At 43.8% G+C, this 22,182-nt stretch overlaps 1 protein-coding gene across 5 annotated transcripts in view; it reads right to left on the bottom strand.

Moving 5' to 3' along the window:
- IL1RAPL2 (interleukin 1 receptor accessory protein like 2) overlaps positions 1–22,182 on the bottom strand; it is a 495,328-nt gene that overhangs the window by 225,152 nt on the left and 247,994 nt on the right. For all 5 annotated transcript variants that reach the window (XM_079962769.1, XM_079962770.1, XM_079962768.1 and 2 more), the window contains one exon: positions 4,101–4,374. In XM_079962769.1, the coding sequence (XP_079818895.1) occupies positions 4,101–4,374 (274 nt within the window). The remainder of the gene's footprint in view (positions 1–4,100; positions 4,375–22,182) is intronic.

Here is a 22,182-nt window from a genome sequence, read left to right as displayed (position 1 = left end):
GCCAATGGTTGGGGATGGTAGGAGTTGTAGTTCAAAACATCTGGTGGGCACTAGGGTGGGGAAAGTTGCCCTATTGGCTTTTAATGTCACCTGATTCTGGTTCGGTGGGAACCTGAAGTACCACTCACCAGCCATCCTTTAGCAGCAATGCTGCAGGGCTGTCAAATAAAGCCAGTTACATAAAGTCTCCCACTTGCAGCAAGCTGCCATTTTGGCGCAGGAAGCAGTGAGGTACCTAAGCTCCACCAACTTAATGGGAGGGAACTATTTTACAATCACTGAAATACTCAATTATGCATCAAATCCACTGCTTATAGCACTTCAATTTTAACATTTTAATACAATAGCCAATCCTATTAAATGCTATCCCATCAGGGGGCCATGGGAGATGCAGTAATGGACACAGGTCAGGCAATGGCATATCAGAGTCATGACCCAGACTGTTCCATTTGTTTGCTTGTCAGTCTCTCTGCCCTTGGAGCAGAGGCAGTTTGGGCTGGAAGCACGTTCAGACCTCTTTGCATTTTAAAGTTCTCCTGGGTGAACTTAAAGGCAAACTCATTCATTTTAAAAGAAGATCGCATGACCTCCTTGGTCCCCAATGTAAATGTGTGTTTAGGAGAGGTACTCCTCTGCTTGTTAAATGGTCCCTATTCAGCAAAGCTCTGAAATACATCATTTTGAGTGTGAGATCAAACCCATCGACTTGAAGTCACAAAGCAATGTTGGACTGATTTGAGACTGGCAGTGGCAGTGCATGCACAAGAGGTAAGGATAGCTGACTCAGTTTCTCTTTCTCTTGATTTATCATTTTTCCAAACTTAAGCTCAGTTCTCAACATTTCCACATCAGTTTGCCATTTTTAAAAAGCCTTACATAAAAAACTAATCAGCACTTTGGTGCTAATTTCTTCAAATATACACATTTTTATATGCAAAACAGACAGATTTTTACCAAGCACTATACCCCAGCGGGTGGCGCTGTGGGTTAAACCACAGAGCCTAGGACTTGCTGATCAGAAGGTCAGCGGTTCGAATCTCCACGACGGGGTGAGCTCCCATTCCTCGGTCCCTGCTCCTGCCAACCTAGCAGTTCCAAAGCACATCAAAGTGCAAGTAGATAAATAGGTATCATTCTAGCGGGAAGGTAAACAGCATTTCCGTGTGCTGCTCTGGTTTGCCAGAAGCGGCTTAGTCATGCTGGCCACATGACCCGGAAGCTGTATGCCAGCTCCCTCGGCCAATAAAGCGAGATGAGCGCTGCAACCCTGGAGTCAGCCATGACTGGACCTAATGGTCAGGGGTCCCTTTACCTTTACCTTTATACCCCAGTTTAGCATGTTAATATATGCAGTTTTATGTACTCTATTTGCCCTTGCATATGCATTTTTGATACACATTACTTGGCAGGAGTACTGTATTGCAAATTTCGGAATACTACTATTTTCAAAGGATGGTTGTCTGGCTATTCACACCTTGTTTCAGAAAGTGTGGATTAAGTAGGTTTCCTGTTAAATGCGAACTGAATTCAATTTCCCCCCATCCATAAGTGCTGGTCACCATTGCCTTGAAGCAACTTGAAAGGATGGGGGAGGAGCTGTTTTTTTGTTTTTGTTTTTACAACAGACTGTTTATGTGCAAAAGCCTGCCTGATTATGTACTTCCAAAACTTCATTTTTCACCCAAGCAAGAATGAGGAAAAGAAAGCTGTTCTTCATGCACAGAACATAAGGCAGGCCCATGGAGCATAGCTGGTGCATGTGTGCAGTAGGACAAATCTTCAGTGGTGGTACCTAGCAACACACTGCACACATATCCTTACAGGCCACAACATTTTGTAGACCAGACACACTATGAAAAAACAACAACCAACAGTGTGCATACAGGAAGAGAAAGCCCTCTTGGAGTCAGAAAACAAACTTTAATCTAACAGCAAATGTTCGTAGTGTTGTGACAGTCACAGAGAATATCCAGAGATATGCAGAAGTATGTCTCTTCTGAAATCCCCCCCCCCACCTCAGAGCCATATACATGGTCCCCATGTATGAATGTCATAGCTTTCTCCCCTTTGTGACAGCTGACAAGTCTTTCCACCCTGGGTCTGCATGCCATTTGTTTGCTTTTCTTGTGAGGGTATTTTGGCTGGCACATCCCTCATAGCAATTGTCACAGCTTGTTGGTGGTTAAGGCATTGTGTTGGATCCTTAGCCAAAGCGGAGGGTGGGAATCAGGAAACCCACCCCACACCCACTCCAGGGGACCTGCGTACTCCATTAAAGGGGTCCAGGTGGCCATGCTTCTGCCCAGTCACCCAGACAGGGGCTGAAGGGCCATAGCAACCCCCCTTCTCTCTCTCTCTCTCTCTCTCTCTCTCTCTCACACACACACACACACACACACACACACACACACACACACAATGGCCTGATTTGATAGGATGATCCTCATCCCAGGATTGACCCTTCTGATCTATCAACTAGCAGTCGGGCTAGATGTTTCAGGATACACACCCAATGCCTACGCCAAAGCCTACGGACATCTGTAACCAATAAAGTCTTGGCCTCTTTAATCCAAAGAAGTTTGTCCCATGATTATTTCATCCTTCGTGTCTTGTTCACCCCACACCCCTGGCGCCGCTGGCAGGCTCACTGCACCTGGGCCCACAACCATCACTAATATGTTACCATTGCATCAATGATGTATTTCAAAATGCATACACACACACACACACAAACCAAGTGTAGAATGACTCTTTTTTTTTGTCGGGTGCTCAAGTAAGCTTTGTCAGAGGTGTGAGGGGACATCTCTGTGACCACTTGAGATCCACCTCCTGCCACAGAGATATTCCCCTCACCTCCTGGCTTTGCAGAAATACAGGGAAATGTCTACCAATGTCACCTGTCCCACTCCCACTTGCAGCTAATATAATGGGTTTCCCAATTCTCTGCTTCCTCTGTAGTTGCCATAGAATGGTGCTATTTTAGCTACATAAGAAATGTTGGTTATGCCTGAAAAGCAGAAACGGAAAGGACTGTATGTCTAAATCAATGATGGGGAACCTGCAGGGCTCCAGAGGTTGTTCAACTCCAGTTCCCATCATCACTAGCCATCACGGTCAATGGTCAGGGATGTTGGGAGCTGCAACATATTCCTTATCCCTGGTGCCAATCAATCTGCAAAGATGTTACTCTGAGAGCTAGTTTTGTTGAATCTGCTATTTTGTAAGGCTTGCTTTACTCAGTTGTGCTACTACCTAAAGTAGGTATCCAACAGAAGTGGGTGTAATTATTATGAATGGTATGAATAGTACCGGGTGTGATTATTTGTAAATACACCATGTACAGCACTGGTTCAAACCTATCCCTCATGGTTCTCTCCCATTCCTCTGCTCTCTGCTATTTGTTTTGCATGCCTCCACCTCTTCCTTCCCAACCATTAAAATTTAGATTGTAATTGTAAGATCCTTACAGCAGAGACCCTTTATGCCCTTCTTCTTTTTGCTACATTGACAATGCTATCTTAAATAAAAAATTAATCAGGATTCCCAAAGAAAGAAAGGAAAATGAGAAGCAATACAGATTAGCTGTTTCTATGATGCATACATAAGCAGTTTTATATGGGCAACAGAAACCCACTTCACATCAACTCAGAGCAGGACTTTTAGTATGACTGCCCCTGTTCTGTGGAATAGCACTATTGTTGAGATCCTGGCTATCTGCACTTTCCAGAAACAACTGAAGACATTTCTGTTCTTACACGCTTTCCCAGCTAGAAGAGTGGGTTTCTGCCATGCATGTCTACAATGCTTTGCTTTTTAAATATTTCTGCTGTTTTTATCTATTTCTATTGTACATCGTCTAGAGATCCTTCCATGGAAGGTGATTAATAAGTGAATTATTATTATTATTATTATTATTATTATTATTATTATTAGGCTCGGGCTTGAAAGCTGGAGTTCGAAACATCTGGAACCAGGCTGGTGAAGCTATTGCACCGTGTTTCAGAAAATGTGGTTCAAATTCCCCACAGCTCTGAATCTTAAATCAAAGCACCATTTCAAAATGCATTAAACCTGCAATTATAGTTTAGCATGATACACACCTTAGCACGCAGGTGTAGAAACCACTGTCTTGAACCTCTGCTGCATGAAACCATATGGAGTCTTCGTCTTTGCTCATTCTGACTTCAGAGAAGATAATGGGTTCTTCCAAGTCTCCTTTGTTTTTGTACCACATAAGACGAAGGCCTGTGCTTTGAGCCATGCTGTAGTTGGTCCTGATGTAGCTGTAGAAAAGGGCGCATTTCACTCGAACGGGCTCACCTGCCAAAGCCATGTATTTCTTGAGATCCACTAACCAGTCGATGCAACCATCCACTGCAAACAAAAAGAATAAGTATATATACAATATGTGTGTGTGTGAGTGTGTGTGAGTTTGTGTGTGAGTGTGGGTGTAAGTGTGTGAAAGTTTCAAAGTCTCTAATAGGACAGAACCCATTGAAATTAATATATCTAAGCTAGATATATGCCCATTAATTTCAGTGGGTCTGCTCTGAGTAGGACTAACATTGGATCCAAACCATTGTTCCCTACCTGTTGGCAGTCCTACCAGTAAAACATGGAAAATGGAAACACAAAACCACTTAGGAAACTGATATAAATTAATCTCATCCCTAAAGAAATAACAATTGAAACAATGCTATTTACCACTCCATGATAAGACATGAGACTAATTAAAAAGTGATGGTTTACATTACCCATTTTGACATAAACACTCTAGGTAATTATTAGAGGGCATTGGTGGCTTCACATGTTCCCATTCCCTTTTCTATGTTTCTTTCATTCCTGCTGCCAAGATGCACCATCCTTAATTAATAATTCTAGAGCTTTCACCTCAACCACTTGACCCAATTGACCAGTTTAGTGATTGCAATTTTCTTCCAATAGAAAAAAAAACACCTAGAATGGCATCTGTTCTCAGAACCACCTCTTCCACTTTCTTTTTCCTATTTCTAGTGAGCTATGTTTTGTGTAAAATACTGATTAGTGGTGGAGACAAAATCCACACCATGTTTAATTTTGACTTGAAGGCAACCCTGCAAGGCATTTATTAGAAACCAATTAAGATACGTACTTGAGTGTACAAGGACTTGAGAGATTCCGCAGAGAACATTTATAATTTTGGCAGAAAAGAGGAAGAGGCTAACTTTTTGTGTTTCATGCAATACCTTAGTCATTTAGCTAGTTTTCGTTCCCACCCCGAGGCCCCTTCTTGTGCTTTCATGGTGACATGAGTACCACTGAAATGGGAACTGAAATGTGGCTCTTTCCCAGGCCCACCCGAGAAATTCCAGGCAATGTGGGAGGAACTCTTTGGGGCAGGGCTACAGCTCAGTGAAAGTGAGAGTGCATCTCATACCCTCCAACTGCCCCCAAAACACCAGGATCGCCACAAAAAAACATTAAGCCATCAAAGCTTCTCACTTTTTCAGCACAGAGTCCCAAATTCCCAAAGGGCCTTCCCTTCAGTACAGTGTTTCAATGTGTTACTGGAAGCTCAGATGTGTGTGTCTCTCTAACACATTTCTTAGATCTATGCCTCCCTCCACTTAATATGGTGCCACTTCCTCTTTTTATGAAAACAAGATCTGGGTCACCTGTGTTTCCCAAACTTAGATCTCCAGCAGTTTTTGGACTATGGCTCCCATCACCCAACCACTGGTCCTGGGAGTTATAGTCCAAAAACAGCTGGAGATCCAAGATTGGAAAACACCAAGATAGATCAATACTCTGTGTAGGGCAAATTCCTATGTTACAACTGTATACTGTAGTTTGCATGGAACTTAACCCTGCTCCCTCAGTCAGTTGGTCTCCCATATAGAAAGGGGGGGGGGAGTGAAGGGAGTGAGGTCATTCCCATCAGCTCCAACCAACATTAGCAGTAGCCAGGTATTATGGGAATTTTAGTTCAAAACATTTGGAGGGCAGCTCATTGGCTTACCCTGGAATAGTTTTTGATGATAAGAGTTCTCCAGTGTGAAGTACTTGTAGAAGCCATTTTTATACCATTGTGATCTGGCAACTCCTGCAACTAAGCTGGTGCCAAACATCTACTTTCCTTTGGACTGCATCAGCAAGGCCAAGAAGTGGGTCTTGTCATCTGGGCAGCCCAGGATGTCCATGTGAGAGGCAGCAGTTACAAGTTACCAGTCTCCACAGTCACAGAAGGTGTTGTGATTTTTCCAGCAGTTTCACTTCCTCCCCCCCCCCCCCGGGCATACTCCATTGTCTCCAATGTAGGCAGGTGCCAACAACTGGGAAAAAGCCATTCTGGTTTCTTACGACATCCCCTCCCCCCGTGGTATTTTAGGGTAGATTGTTTCATTGCAGCACTTCTCAGTTCAAGCGATTTTGCTACATTTAACAGCCCGTTCATTCCTTTCTTTAAAAGCGGAGATAAAAAATAGTTGAGGCAGAGAGTGAGTGAGTGAGAGAAAGAGAGTTGCAGCCCAAGTCACTGCAGCCCAAGTTTCCTACCCTTCTCCAGGGATGAAGCACCAGAGACCCTTCTGATACTGCTGAGCTACTGCATCATCCCTGACCACTAGCCATGCTTGGCTATCAGAGGATGGACTCCACCACCTCTGGAAGCCCACAGTTTCCCTCATCCCTGCAATGCAAATGTATTATCTACAGTCACCTTGTGGGGGGCTTATGGCTTCATGAATGTAGCAGTAGCTCACTTGCATCTAAGAGCATGTCAAGCATCATGAGCTTCCAGATTCTTCTGAGCAAAAGGCAAGAACTCCTTGCTTCCCTCACCTGCAGGCTGACTTCCTCCCTCTGTCTTTCTGTCAGACCCCCCCCCCCCAAAAAAAAAAACCTCAGCTCATAATGCTGAGTGGCTGGGGAGGCCTGGCCAGATGGGTGGGGTATAAATAATAAATTATTATTACAAATTATTGTAATGGGAAAAGATGAGTAGTCAGAACTAGCTAATTGCATCAGGCTCCCCCCAAAAAGCTCAACAACTTTGATCAATCCAATGGGTAGATCACAGCCAGTTTATCTTAGATTTTAATCTTTAAGCTGTTGTTGTACACTGCTGTAAATGTATATTTTATTCATGCCTGGCCTAAGGGGAAGGGCCATCAAGGTGTAATTGCTGAACAGTGGCCAGTCAATGATGCAGTGCCTGAACCCTGGGTAAACAGCAGAGTTGGGAGATGGAGGTAACAGTGGGAGTGATGTCACACAGTAAAAATGTGTCCCTTTCAAATTTAGAGATGGGCTTGATGAACTGCTGTGAAAGCCAAAGCCTTCTTGGCAGACTGGCTGTAGGCAGGCTGGGAGAGAGACATGGAGATGTCTGGAATCCAGTGCTGGGCTGCTTTGAAGAAATCTCTCTCCACTGAAGATTTTGCTGTAAATGTGTCTAAATAAATAATATCTCAAAGACACTGCAGACTCCTCTGTGCCTTATCTTCCCCAAAGGAATATCGACCCTGGTTGAGTGCCGAGACGCCTTGGAATCTCATGCCCCACTCAGCAGAAATTGGGGTGGCCAGTACCACTGGTTACAATTGCACTGTTGCGTACAAAGATCTCTCCTAAATCCATCACTTACCAAAATCCCAGCCCTCTTTGACAGTTCTCTCTAGCTCTTAATTATTTTTCTTTAGTTACTTTAAGCTCCTCTCAAATCCCTTCAAATCCAGGCTTAGAAGACTAATTTCCAAATCACAGCATCTCAAATTTAATTACAGTGTGGTCACTTGAACTGAGCAAGTGAACCATATTTCAAATGCATTTTGCATGGTTCAGCTAAATTTCCATTTGTAAACCTTTGTCATGTAAGGTTTCAAGACAGGTTAAGTTCAAGAGGCAGCAGGCATGATCTGAAAACTAATGCAAGAGTCATGTGTAAAATAAAATAAAATAAAATAAAATAAAATAAAATAAAATAAAATAAAATAAAATAAAATAAAATAAAATAAAATAAAATAATAAAATGTTATTGGCGTTAATGACACACAAACCCTCTTTTTCAGAAAATGTAACTGAAGTATTAAAATGCAGAGCCTGAAAAACCTAGCCACGCTGTCTGTCCTCCTGAATAAGTAGATACATTTTCATTATAATCCTGTAATATTGCACTGACAAAAACATGGATGCTCCTGGATATGAATGGATGGAGCTAAGGCCAGAGTTCACAGGTCAATTTCTGACATATCAGGGTAGGACTGGGAAAGACTCCAGTCTGAAATACTGGGGTCATGCTGCTATTCATTGTGTGGTCAGTATTAGACCAGATCAGTGCTTCCCAAACTTGGGTCTCCAGCTGTTTTTGGACTACAACTCCCATTAACCCTGGCTAGCAGGACTGCTGGTCAGGGAACTGTAGTCCAAAAACAGCTAGAGACCTCAAGTTTGGGAAACACTGATATAGACCAATACTCTGTGTAGGGCAGATTCCTATGTTACAACTGCAAACTGTATCAGCAGAACAATTTGCATGGAGCTTAACCCTGCTTCCTCAGGGAATAACCTTTCTGAATATTCTCTGCATTATGCATCTGATGGTTAAACAATCACAACTTGTTTCATGGCATCATAAGATGGTGAATAAGCATAGATATGAAGCAAATTAGATTAAATAATAAAAAGGACCTCAGAGTGACCTTAACAAGGGCTGAACATTTATCTTTCATTGCTTAGAGGTTGGTTGTTTGAACAGCTTATTAAAAGTGGATCTTAAGGTTGCCCTAAGAAATCAAATACAGCTAACCCTTTAGACCAAGAAAACAGGCAGTCTATATTCATCCCTGTCCTTGGTTGAATGGTACACGTGGCTTTGGTTTGTGTAAACAAAGTCTGCTTGATTTGACATTTAGGGCAGTGCTTGTACTGAAAGCATCCTTGTTGTTGCTTTCAAAGTGAGAGATCAAGAACAATCCATCGTTTTCATGTTATTTCACCATTCATAGGCTTGATTGTCATGATAATGGACTTCTTCCGCAATCCTCATCAAGCTTAGACTCTTGGGTAGGAATAGGACAAAAGCCATGATTGTAACCATCTGCTCAAAAAGAGCAGGATGAAGAGGGGCTTCACATAGCCATAATGGGCAGCTATGCCCTTTCTACCTCTTCCCAGCCATGCCAGGTGCACAGCAATGGGCAAGGACAGAGATGACATACCAAGATTCACCCCTCCAATAGGGAGATGGCAGAGCTCAATGGTAGAAGACATACTCTGCATGAAGGGGATCCAGAATCTACGGTAGTTTACATTTCTATCCCACCTTTCCTTCAAGGAGTTCAATATTGTCCTCTTCCTCTCCTTTTTATCATCACAACAACACTGTAGGTTAGGCTGAGAGTGAGTGATTGGCACAAGGTCACCCAGTGAGCTTCATAGCTGAGTGGGGACCACTGGCATAGCAACTGCCAGCAGCCCCTAGGGCACCCAAAATTGCTGAGCTTTTTTTCAGAGATAGCCCTGCACAAGCCAAGCACCCGGAAGGGGCAGTGACTCCAGGGCCCTGCAGCACATGTGCCACCCAGTGCCCCCCTGGCCCCCCTGGCCCTGCTACTGGTGGGGATTTGAACCCTGGTTTCCCAGATTTTAGTCTAACACTCAGTTCACTATACCACACTGGCTAGTATCTTAGGGAGCACAGCTAGAAAAGCATGCTCTCTGCTTGAGAATCTAAAGAGCCTCCTTCAGACAGGGCCAACTAGCCAATACATAAAATGGAAGATTGCATTTTATGAGTTTGGGGTTTTATTTTTTGAAAACAGCAGGCATGTGGGGGGCAGCGTAGTGGCAATCAAGACCAAGAGCATTCTGTCCAAAAAAGAAAGTTTAATATATTCCCTGCCATGCTATGGCTCCAATGGAAATCTCTCTCGCTACTTCAAGCTGTTATTTCCCCTGGGATGGAATTTGGCATTGTTAGGAAGGACCAAAATTCAGAGGTAGAGCTCATGTCATATATGTAGAAGGTCTCGGGTTCAATCCCTATGCACCCCCAGGTATAGCTGCGTAAGACCCCTGTCTGAAACCTTGGACATCTACTACCAGTCATTGTAGATATAATGCATTAGGTAGATCAATGGTCCAAACTAGTATAAGGTAGCTGCTTATATGCACATGAATATGGTTTCAAGGTGTGTGTGCTTTACATCAGGACCAATTGGTTGTTGGCATCTGTCTGACTCAAGAGACAATAGAGTGTGAATCTAAACTGCTGGAGAATCACAGTGCCCGCTGTGGCTGCAGAGACTGGTAACTCATAACTGCTGCTTACCATGTTGTTTTTGCTGCATTAGCAGCATCAAAGTGACCTCCCTTGGGTGCAAGCCTGGATAGTGTGTATGGAGGTTCTGGGTTTCCCAGACGACAAGACCCACCTCTCGGCTTCACTGGTGTGGTCCAGAGGAAAGCAGAGCAATATGTTTGGTGCTCGCTGGGCTGCAGGAGTTGCCAGACCACAACTGTAGAAAAACAGGTACCACAAGTACTTCATACTGGAGAATTTTCATCATTAAAAACTGTTCCAAGGTAAGCCACTGTGTTGCCCTCCAGATGTTTTGGACTACAATTCCCTTCATCCCTGGCTACTGGTAATGCTGGTTGGGGCTAATGGGAGTCATAGTCCAAAGCATTACTTGAGGAACTGCCTTATCCCTTATATACCCAGCAGATTACTGCAGTATGCAGGAGACTTTTTCCTAGCGGTCCCAAAGAGATCCGAAGTACGGTAAGTTGGGGCAGGTCTTTTAGTGTGGCTGCTCCTGCTCTGTGGAGCAGTGTTCCGGTTGAGATATGACAGGTGAAGACATTTTTGTTTCAATAAGCTTTCTCGGTTGGATAGATATTTTTCTGCCATGGGTGCCCACTTTGCATTGATTTTTACATTCATTTGCTGTTATTTTCTGTGCTGTTTTAAACTGTTTTTATTATATTGTGCACATTGCCCAGAGACATATGTGGAAGGTGACATAACCTCAACATCTGGAGGGAGCCACATTGGCTAACCCAGAATTATACCATATTACTCAATATGTAACAACTCCAGAGACATCCTGGGGCAAATTGGGATCTTTTTTTCTTTTTCTTTTTTTAAAAAAGTGACATAATACATTTCCACACTGACAAGTCTGTCTTTTTCTTCAGCTGGGTCCAAATATTATTACAATTTTGTACCAAGCACAGCAGTTAATGATGGGAATAATTAAAGGATGTGGATGCCTCTGTTGAAAGGGAGCAATGTATGTAAGCCATGATTCTTCATTGTTTCTGCCTGGCTTGGAGCTCTTTCATTTGTTGCCTGGCTAAGTCTTCAACGAGCTCCAAGGAGATAATTACAAAGAGCAACATGTTCTGAGAAACTGACTGAAGACTATTTATAACAGGGTACGTAACATTTGATGACATTTAGGGGAAGGGTGGGGGGACTTGAAATGAGCTTGGACTAAATCATAATCATTGAAGAGAGGCTAATCAAACAGAAGATGACTCCCCACCCCCCGCGCCCGTGTCATTTTCTCTCATTGAAAGCCACATCAAGAATGTTTCTTCTTTTCGTAGCTGTGCATGGGCTCAAATCTAGGTCAAGCTCTCTAAAGCTTATGCTGTAAAGTAAGATTCCCTCCCACCCAAGATAGTAACTGAACTACCAGTCATTGGAGCACAAAAACCGCGAGTTTTATCTGAAAAATTCCCCATGCTATTATTTTAAACATGATGGGGGCTACAAAAATGGAGTTTCATATGCTACTATCATTCTATCTCACCCTTCCTTCAAGGAGGTAAGGGTGGTATAGCTGGATCTTTCCTCCCCACAATTTTATTCTCACATCCTAGTAAGGTAGGTGCATCAAAGCAAGCTTACCACCGTTTTCTCCTGCCCTTCTTTCAAGGAGGTAAGAGTAGTATATCCCAAAGTCCTCAGCATAGGGGGACATCATTTGCTTTTCTTCTAGAAGGTCCCAGATCCAATGTCAGACATCTCCAAGTAAGGCTTGGAAAGAGTCTTAGTGTGAAACTCTAGGGAGCTGCTGTCAGTCAGTGTAGACAATACTAAGCTAGATGGCCCAATGTAAGGCAACTTTCCATGTTCCTATGCAGCATTTCATCCTCACAATAGCTATGTGACATAGGTGTCTTAATGGTAATCTTGCCATCATTTTATCCTGCCTTCCTTTAAGGATGGTCTGTCTTGTTTCTTTTCCTCATTGTTTTATTCCCACAACAATCCTATGAAGTAGGTTGGGTTGAGACTGTCCCAAAGCCATTTGAGTTTGTGTCAACCTTGTTCTGATTAGAGACATTAATAATTACACCATGCAGCTTCTTTCAGATTATGTCTATACCAACCTATTTCCATACAAGCCAACTCCTGGGATGTGTGCCCATGACATTTTATTCCAGAATCTTTGGAAATTGTTTCTTCTAGGTAGTGCACACACAGCCTAGATCTACTGCATTTTTGCCACCAAAAAGTGCTTCTTGAGAAATTGGTTTCATTCTTAAAATAATAGCTCTTTGCAGATTAATTCTGCAATACCTTGCAGCGGGGACATATGAAAACAGATGAGGGCATTTCCAGCAATGGGAGTTGATCCACACCTGCCCAATAACAACTGCTACTTTCTTATTCATTCTCCTAGGGCATGTGCAAGGAGGAAAAGGTGTAGATAACCTAATTGTCAGGAACTACCAGGGTGCTGATGAGTGTGCCCCAGGGGGCAGCGGGGCTGGAGTCCAACTCAGGAGAGACATGTAGTACTTTCTGGGGACCCATACCAGCCAGGAGGCAAGAATCAGAAGCAGGGGAAGTTTCAGAGCTGGAGGGTGGAGAAGAGGAAGAGTCAGGTCAGGCAAGTGAAGAGCCAGGTGCTTCCCCACCCTCTCCTGAACCACTACCTCCCAGAACCAGGAGGGGATTGAAAAGGGAGGAGCAGAGGAAGTTTCCACACAGAAACAGTCTCTGGCTACATGTACACAGCCCTTTGGGAGAAGATATATAAACCATTGGAAGGGGAATGGTCCCCAATTGCTGCAACTGTTCCATAGAGCACAGACCTAGCAATAGCTGCCTAGCAGTTGTATTGGTGTGCGTAGATATCCAGAGCTGTAGAAGCGACCGTGAGTGTTACCTTTGACAATAAATACTTAACTATCTGCCATGTGCATTCCTTTGGCTGGGAAGCGCCCTTGATACCAATCAAAGGGAGTGGTTTCAAATGCATATCAAGCAACCACAATCTACTCTGGTTTCAGGATCTAGAATCAACCCAGATTGAAAACAGCATGTTGAGGATGAGCATGATTCTGCATTGAGAAAAACTACATTTTTTTGCTACAAACAGGTTAGTGCACACGGAACCTTGGTCTGGTCAGTGAAGGGAGACTTGCCTCGGGAACCCCATGTACCACAAAGAAGACTAACATAGAATGCAATAAATAAATAAAAGGAGGTAAATAATGCAGCACACTGTTACAGGGTGTAGTGACTGGCTGCCAAATCAGAGGGTGGTATAGCACAGGATATGTATGCAGGAGGTCACATCTCCAAGTAAGGAATACTTGTATGTAAAGCCTGTGTCAATGGCATTTGCTTTCGAGGGCCACAGGTCCTCCATTCTGGTGTGCATCAGGACCAGCACAAGGCGTTGCATTGCCTGAGGTGGGTAGGCAGGGGCTGTGTTGCCTCCACAGCTACTCACCTCCAACTGTTCACTTCCTCTTCCTACATTGCCTCCTTCAGGCAGGCATGAGAGGGAAGGAGGGAGAGAGCAGAGTGGTGGTCATCATCATCAGCAGCAGCACAAGCAGATGGGAGCAGTGCCAGCCACACTGAACACAATGAAGTTCTCTGAAGGGGCCCTTAGGATAACACATTCTCCTTATACACACTTACTTGAGAGTAAATTGCATTGAACTCAATGGGACTTGGAAGTAGACATGCATCAGATCCTGCTGTTAACGTGCAGAAGCCCTCAGAATATAACCCTTATATCAAGCAACTAATCATGCTCCAAGTTTCAGGAATAGATGAAAAGGAAATCTTGAAATCCGACAATGGATTGTCAATGAACTTCACTGCTGGCAAGCCAGAGTATATATTTCTCTATCTGCAATAATTGTACAACATGTACTGCAGTACGCCACATTTCAAATGATTTGCTGTGGTTCATATTTTAAATAAATCCAGTGGTCTAGAGATTCTGGGTGCATTTTAGCATGAACCATAATAATTTATGAGCAATTATAAGAGAGCGTGTACACAATCACTAAGTAATTTGTCTCTCTGCTTGCTGTCATATGAATAATCTTTACATTCCAAATCTGCCTGTAACACTTTTTGTAAGCAACTGTCACCCGAAGCAATTCATAATTGTGGGACTGTTAGACGTGTCAGAATTTTTAAGCTCAACGTAAAAATGAAAATGAAAAAAAGTTCCACAACTCAGGCTATTTTACTGTTGCATATGCTCCAGTATATTGCAAGCATGCCCCATCAAATCACTTCATGCTGTTCCTTGTTTCCAGTAGGAACAGTTGAATCTGGTGCAATTGGGGAAACGGGGCAGTGCTCCACCAACCTCAGCCTGCTCCCTGAGAAGTTTGGAGAATGGAGAATGGAGACAAAACCAGGAACAGCTGGTAAGGTTCTCCTGGCTTCCCAACCCAGTGGATTACTAAGAGGAGAGGGGAGAGGTGCAAGGAGCTTGATCTGGTGCAGCATCCGGTGGTGGAACCAATCTAACACTATAACCACTATGTTTTGCACTGGGCCAAGCCCTCTGCTTGTTATCACTCCCTTCACATTCTTTGTAAGTGCCAGCAACTCGCTGTGTAGGGAAGCCAGGAGGCCAATGGTGCCTCAACAGCAAGACCTCATGCTGGACACAGTTGACTGTGCCTGAGATTGGCTTCAGCTCCCATCTATCACTGACTTCTCAGATTTCTACCCCACCCATCCAAATGGGCACCAGCTGAGTAGGAATTTTGCTGTAAAAGTCTACAGACTTAAACATGGAACTGTAGAGTTGGAAGGGACCGGGTGGGGGCATGTAGTCCAACCCCCTTGCAATGCATGTATCCTTTGCCCAACATAGGGCTCAAAACCATTACTCCAAGATTAAGTGTTTCATGCTCCACTGACTGAGCTATCACAAAAGGTGAGAGCCAGCATGGGGTGTAGTGGTTAGCTTGTTACACTCCAGCTGAGAAGATCCAGGTTCAAATTGCCACTCAGCCACGGAGCTTGCTGTGTGAACTCTCAATCTAACCTACCTCACAGGGTTGTTGATAGGGAAAACCAGGATGGGTGGGCTACACTGCCTTGAGATTTTCAGAGGAAAGAGGGATACAAATGTAATAAATAAAATCAAGGGAACAATGATTATACACAGGCACATATAAGTGTATTCATATACCTACACACATGTGTCCCAAAACTACAGGACTAATTCAAAAGACCCAAGGAATCTTTGGGCTCAGGTTTCTCAAAGAACAGCCCTTCACACCACAGGAAGAACCACAGAAAGAAAGTTTCAATAACAATTTCTGCAATTGCAGAGAAGGTGGGGCAGTCTGTGGTTCAAATGACAAAATGTAAACAATGTTGTTTGGTATGCCCAAACCTGAAATAACAGCTTGGATCCTAGAGCACAAGATCCTAAGAAAAGCCCCACTGAATTCTGATCAAAGGCCCCTCTAGTCCACAATTTGCCTATGGGAAGCCCACAATGTGATTTGAGTGCCTGTAACACACAGTGAGGTGGGGCACCACTGCCCACCAAATCTCTGGTTGCTTGCATTGCTGCTGCTTACCAAGGGTGAGGCACCAATAGGGTTGGCACAGTGCAAACACACCAGCAGGTCCACAGGATGGACTCTGCTGGTCCATTTGCACCACACTGACCTTGATGCTGCCCTCTTCATTCCCCTCTGCCTCCTGATAAGCAGCAGCAATATGCTTGACTGGAGGGCAGGTAGCACCCTACCATTCTGCCTGTTACTAATGAGCACAGCAAGCACTCTCATTACTCATGATCTCCCACCTGTGAGTCCCAAAAACTAGTAGAGGCAATATACAGTCATTATCATTAGCATCTGTTGATATTGTTATCCCCCATAAATTTGTCCAATCTTTTGGTAGATAGACTCCATAGTTTGTGCTGTTTGAAGAAGTACTGTACCCTCTCTTTTGCCTGTCCTGAATCTCCTTGGCATGGTATTCAAATTATTCCTGGTCACTTCTTCATTTGCTTACCTCATGTTGTAGTGCTAAGATGGTGAGGCTTATGGCTCTCCAGATGTTGTTTGACTGCAAGCCACCATTGGCCATGCTGACTGGGGCTGATGGGAGTTGTAGTCCAGCAACATATGGAGGGGCACAGGCTCCCTGCCCCTGTACGATACCTTTACTAGGAGAAAAGCTAAGTAAAGCAAAATCTTGACATTCCTGTTTCTGTTGCTTTTGAGCAGTCTAGAATACTGAGATGTTGTAAACCAGGGGTAAATAACCTTTTTAGAAAAAAGAGGGAGGGAAAATGTAATACCTGAAACAATATACAGTTAATTTCTATACTGCTTCCAGTTTAGGGGCTTCCTCCAAGGAAATATACCTAAGATTGCACCTCAAGTACTGGAACCAGCAAAGGCAGTGCTATATCCAAATATAAGCTGGCTCTGTCCTCAGTGGTTTCTATTCAGTTCTGTGGACAGGTGCTACCCAGAACGTAGCTGAGAGGAGCAAAGCCTCACCCCCAAAACTACGTCCAGGGACTCCATCCCAAAACTGAGCATCTCTTTCCCTTCCCTGCCAGTCCTTTCTGTGGACAAGCTGAAAAGTGCTTCATTTGAGGGCACCCTTTGTGGGTGAGGTCACAACTTGTTCCCTAAGCCCAGTAGGGGGCTATTTGCATGGCAGTCTTCAAAGTGCTTGATAGCCTTTGGTGCAAGGTAAAGGTAAAGGGACCCCTGACCATTAGGTCCAGTCATGACCGACCCCAGGGTTGCAGCACTCATCTCGCTTAATTGGCCGAGGGAGCCGGCGTACAGCTTCTGGGTCATGTGGCCAGCATGATGAAGCTGCTTCTGGTAAACCAGAAGCAATGCACGGAAACGCCATTTACCTTCCCGCTGGAGCAGTACCTATTTATCTACAGTGGTACTTCAGATTAAGTACTTAATTCGTTCCGGAGGTCTGTTCTTAACCTGAAACTGTTCTTAACCTGAAGCACCACTTTAGCTAATGGGGCCTCCCACTGCTGCAGCGCCACCAGAGCCCAATTTCTGTTCTTATCCTGGAGCAAAGTTCTTAACCTGAAGCTCTATTTCTGGGTTAGCAGAGTGTGTAACCTGAAGCGTATGTAACCTGAAGCGTATGTAACCCAAGGTACCACAGTAATTGCACTTTTGACGTGCTTTCAAACTGCTAGGTTGGCAGGAGCAGGGACCGAGCAACAGGAGCTCACCCCACCGCAGGGATTTGAACCATCAACCTTCTGATCAGCCATCCCAAGGCTCTGTGGTTTAACCCACAGTGCCGCCCGCATCCCAACCTTTGTTGCAAAGCATAGTGCAAATGATTGCATATGTTGCATATAATTAACTATACCAAAGAAAAAAAGCTCACCCCAAGATTTCAGTAAGCATCAAGGTCAAGAACACCCAGTTCTGATTTCAACTGCACAATATTGTAAAGGCTATGAAACAAACACCACTTTCTAGCTGATTGCTCACTGGCAGCCTATTAAGGCTGGGGCCTATGATAAACCTACAATCAGCCTAGGTAGGGAAGAAATTAGTGTTCTGCACCATGTAGAAGAAAGAAAGAGTGGTTTAGTTGAAATTTATGCAATTTTTTATTTATTTTTTGCACCCAGCTTGAAAGCAAAATTTTGCAGGGCTCCCAATGTACCCTGTTCCTTTTAGGTACCAATGCTGATTTACAAACTAGGGGGGTCACTTATGGCATCACTAAGAGAGAGAGAGAGAGAGAGAGAGAGAAGACACAGATCTGCATACAATTTGTATATGCTAATTCATCTGCATATGTTATTTTAATTTAAATAGAAATATAATGCAGCTCACTGTGGTGGGGAGGACTGCGACTGTGTGCCTGCCTGCTCAGTACAGGTGGCGGCTATTTATGAGTGACTTCAAGGATGCTCCCTACTATAGAAAGGTAAATTTTACATCCAGTACCTTGCTCACTTTTGCCTCTGGCTCATAGCCCCTGGAAGCTTTGAAGAAGCGACTGTGGCCCTCAGTGTCAAACACTGAGCAGGCAGTAAATCACACCTTTCAAAGTTGAAGTTAACTCTTTATTAGCAAAAATACTATCTCCACAGACTTGGTGGCCAGGTCTAATGAGCAGAGCAGTTCATCTCCAATAGGTCTTGCCCCATATCAGTTCCCAAGACTGAAAGCTCCCACCTCCCCACAGCTGTCTAAGACCCTTTCTCTACAGGGCTTTTCCCAAGCAATCAGAGATATACAGCCAATCTCTTCTCTGCCCTTTTCATGCCTCTTCTGGTTTTGGGAGACAAGGGGGAGGGGAGAGAGCTTGTTTCAGCAGAAAGGGGAGACACCTATGACTCTTCACCAGCCAGACTCCTCTCTGCCTCTTGGCCTCCCTCCACCCCCCGCTTCTGCTTCTGCCCCTGATTCTGGACTTCTCTCTACCACAGACTCTCCTGGCTCACTGAGCCCTGTTACCCCTTCAACTTCCAACACCTCCTCTTCCCAGTCTTTCTCCTCTACTCCCTGTGGCCACTCACTGTTGTCCGACTACCACTCCCTGGGCTCTGAACCTTCTTCCCTTGTTGGTTCCCCAACTGGTTCCTCCCACCAATCAGTCCATGACCCTCAGGCTGAAAAAAGGTTACTCTATTCTATGTGGAGCACTCTTGTTCCAGCACTCAGCTCTTCTGAGTGAAAAGCACATCTGTACAGAGAAATCTGTGCATTTTATGATGGGTGATGATGAAAAACAGCTCCACACTTTGGATTCTACTGTAGTTAAATAGTCATCAATGAAAATGAGGGGAGAGCAGTCAATTGTTATGTTGCTCCTCCAAGGATATGGCGGAAAGCAGAGAAAGGGAACATATCTATTAAAAGGCCACCTAAGCAGCATGGCATATTCCATCAGGAGACGCATTAACATAGCCAAACTATCTTGCCAGTGAAAAGGAACAGATGAAAGGGGGAGGGGGAGAGAACAGAAAATGTATACTCCTTTCTGACTCTCATCCACTAGACATGTTTTAATAAGGTACCATTTGATAATATTTCATATTTTGATCAATTAAAAGCTGCCCATGATTCTGACCCTCTTCTCATTTTAAATTGCATTTTGCTCTGAAGCAGACAATAATTCTGAGGGAAAAGACTGAAGCACATTGGCCTCTCTGCTGTTATCAAGCAAAATGACTTTTTTGTGATTAGAGTTGGATGAAAGAGCACATGTAAACTGTCAGAAAGTTTGTCTTGAGTGAGAGGATAAGTAAAGCAAGCACACCATAGTGGTTTTATAGCACCATATTGCCCAAATAACCCATGTTGTTGGAGTGGTGTGATTTAGAAGTGCATTATTTGGTCACATACAAAGCAGAAAATATACCCCACACTGCCTATTTGACAGTGACCCAGCTGGACCCAGAAATACCCTGTTAAGGATGCAGTGCTCAGTGTGTCTAGAAGGACACAGCAGCAGATGAGAATTGTGCTTTTGTTTAATCAAGGGCTCTGTGAAGAGGCTGCTAGGCAAGTGGTCAAGCAAGCTTGCCATACTTTGAAAAAACCCATTCAACTAGACTGATCCCTAATGTGTCCCTTTTAGGATTAGCATGACAAGCTGCAGTTTGGTATTAGAGCATAAGAGAGCTTGTAATGTCTGAAAGAAAAGCTTGTGCATTTGATTCCCCGCCCTCTGTTACCTAGTTACTAATTGCAGCTGCTTTTTCTACTCTCATACATGTGCTGTGAAATTGACTGGACCAGGCCACAGCAAGCGGCTTCTACTGCAGTAAGTTTTAGTCCTTATTGAGCAAAGAAACACTGAAAGAAATCAATATTCTTCAGTGGCATGGATCCAAGGAAGACTAGTCCTATATGCTTCGCAAGAGTATTGCAAATACTTCTAAAATAGTTCCAAATCTCCTCTAATAGAAGGTGTCCATCATGAGCCATGACTTTTGCATCACAACGCATGCACATCTGTCACATAAAAGCTGGAAACTGCTTTTGAGTTTTCCAAAGGCTACAGAGCCTTAAAATAGCAAGTTCGAACAGATAGTAAATGCAAAAATTAATACTGTGGACATTTGTGCCCACACCTGAAATAACAGGCAAGATGCATCGCACTGAAGCAAATCTAGTTCAGTCACTAGAGCATGGGACTCTTAATCTCAGAGTTGTGGATTCAAGCCCCACATTGGGTAAAAGATTCCCACATTGCAGGGGTTTGGGCTAGATCGTCCCTTCAACTCTACAATTTAATGATTCTATGATAAAAAAACCCTGGAAGACCCTGATGCTGGGAAAGATTGAGGACAATGATAACTTGAAGAATTTCAATGGAAGATTGAAGGATTTTGACAAGATGAGCTAAATGGTCTTGAAGGTGCACAGGACATATCTCAGCTGCAGACCACATACTTCATATTTAGATGGTCCCAGGCTCAGTCATCAGCATCTTTTGGGTAGGGCTAGGAAATGCCTTCTTTTAAAAAACCCTGTAAAACCACACACGGTCAGTGTGGACCAGCCTTCTCCAACCTAGTGTTTTCCAGATTTTTTTGGCCAGCATTCCTTTGGCCAGCATTCATCCTTGACCATTGGCCATGTAGGCTGGAGATTATGGGAGATGTGGTCCAAAACACTGGGAGGGCACCACATTGGAGAAGGTTGACATAAACAATTCAGAGTGAGAGAGACTGAATTTTTGATGTGGCTTCTTATTTATCTGTTTACCTTAATTTAATTTCCATACCATCCTTTATCTGAGGATAACAGGGTGGGTTTACAATATAAAAACACAAAAATACACAACATAGTGATGAACAAAAACAATCCTTATCCCCCCACCCCAGTTTAAAAGGTCATAGATTGTATAATTAGTCAAAAGCCTGAGAGAAGAAGAATGTTTGTGCCTGCCACCTAAAGATAAGTAATGAAGGCACCAGGCAAGCCTCTCTGGGGCGAGCATTCCGCATTTTTATGCCACTACACATGTAGACCTTTCAATTCAGAAATAAAAGCTGCAGCAGGAGACTTCACTGAGTTCTACTAGACAGGGCTCTATCAAAAAGTAGAACCCAGCATGTCTGCCAGGCAACCTGACAGTTCTGATGGCAGCTTTCTACCAGGGTTGGGAGTGGGTAGGGATGTCCAAGAAGATTCAACTGATGGAGAGGAAAGCAAATGAAAACTGGCAGGTTAAAGATTGCCCAAGATGAGAATGCACCATCTAGTGTGCTTTCTGCCATCTTTCCATGTGGTAACCAAAAGATGTTCCCAGATACAGGTTACCCCCAAATGAACCTTCTCAGCACAAGGTTTGCCACTTGAAAGGAATGTGTTTTCCACACCTGGCACACACTGCAAACCTCATAATCAAGTATTTATTCTGACAGAAAACAATAGGCCTTTTAAAAATATATCAGCCATTCTGAGTGAGGAAAAGATTATTTCTTTCTCTCAACACATCAGGGAAGATGTACAGGTAGCACAATTATTAATGTGTATGGGTAGGTGGCCTAGGATAGCTGACATTCAGGAACAGAGGAGACTATGACACACAAGTTCTATTTTCACAGGGCAAAGAGATGAAACAGATGAATATGAGAAGTCTCAATTCTTGCAGACCTGCACCACTGCAGGACTACAGTTGGGTAATCTGTAAGAAGACAAGAGCTCTGCTAGATCATTCCAAATCTATAGTGGCAAAACAGAGCCTATGTTGTTCAGACACTATATGTCATGGAATACCAGTTCCTAGGGGACTACAACTATAGAGAGCTATTGCCCTGACTGTGGGCTTCTTTGGAGGATAGGAGAAGGGACATAGTTCAGTGATGGAGCAACTGTTAAATGCATTATTTTACCCATGGTTCAGCAGTAGAGCATCTGCTTTGCATGCAGAATGTCCCAGGT

This window comes from Podarcis cretensis, assembly GCF_951804945.1.
Source record: "Podarcis cretensis genome assembly, chromosome: Z".
In the NCBI taxonomy this organism is placed as follows: Eukaryota; Metazoa; Chordata; class Lepidosauria; order Squamata; family Lacertidae; genus Podarcis; species Podarcis cretensis.
The sequence above is the reverse complement of the archived record's forward strand: the minus strand, read 5'-3'. Positions and strand labels throughout refer to the sequence as shown.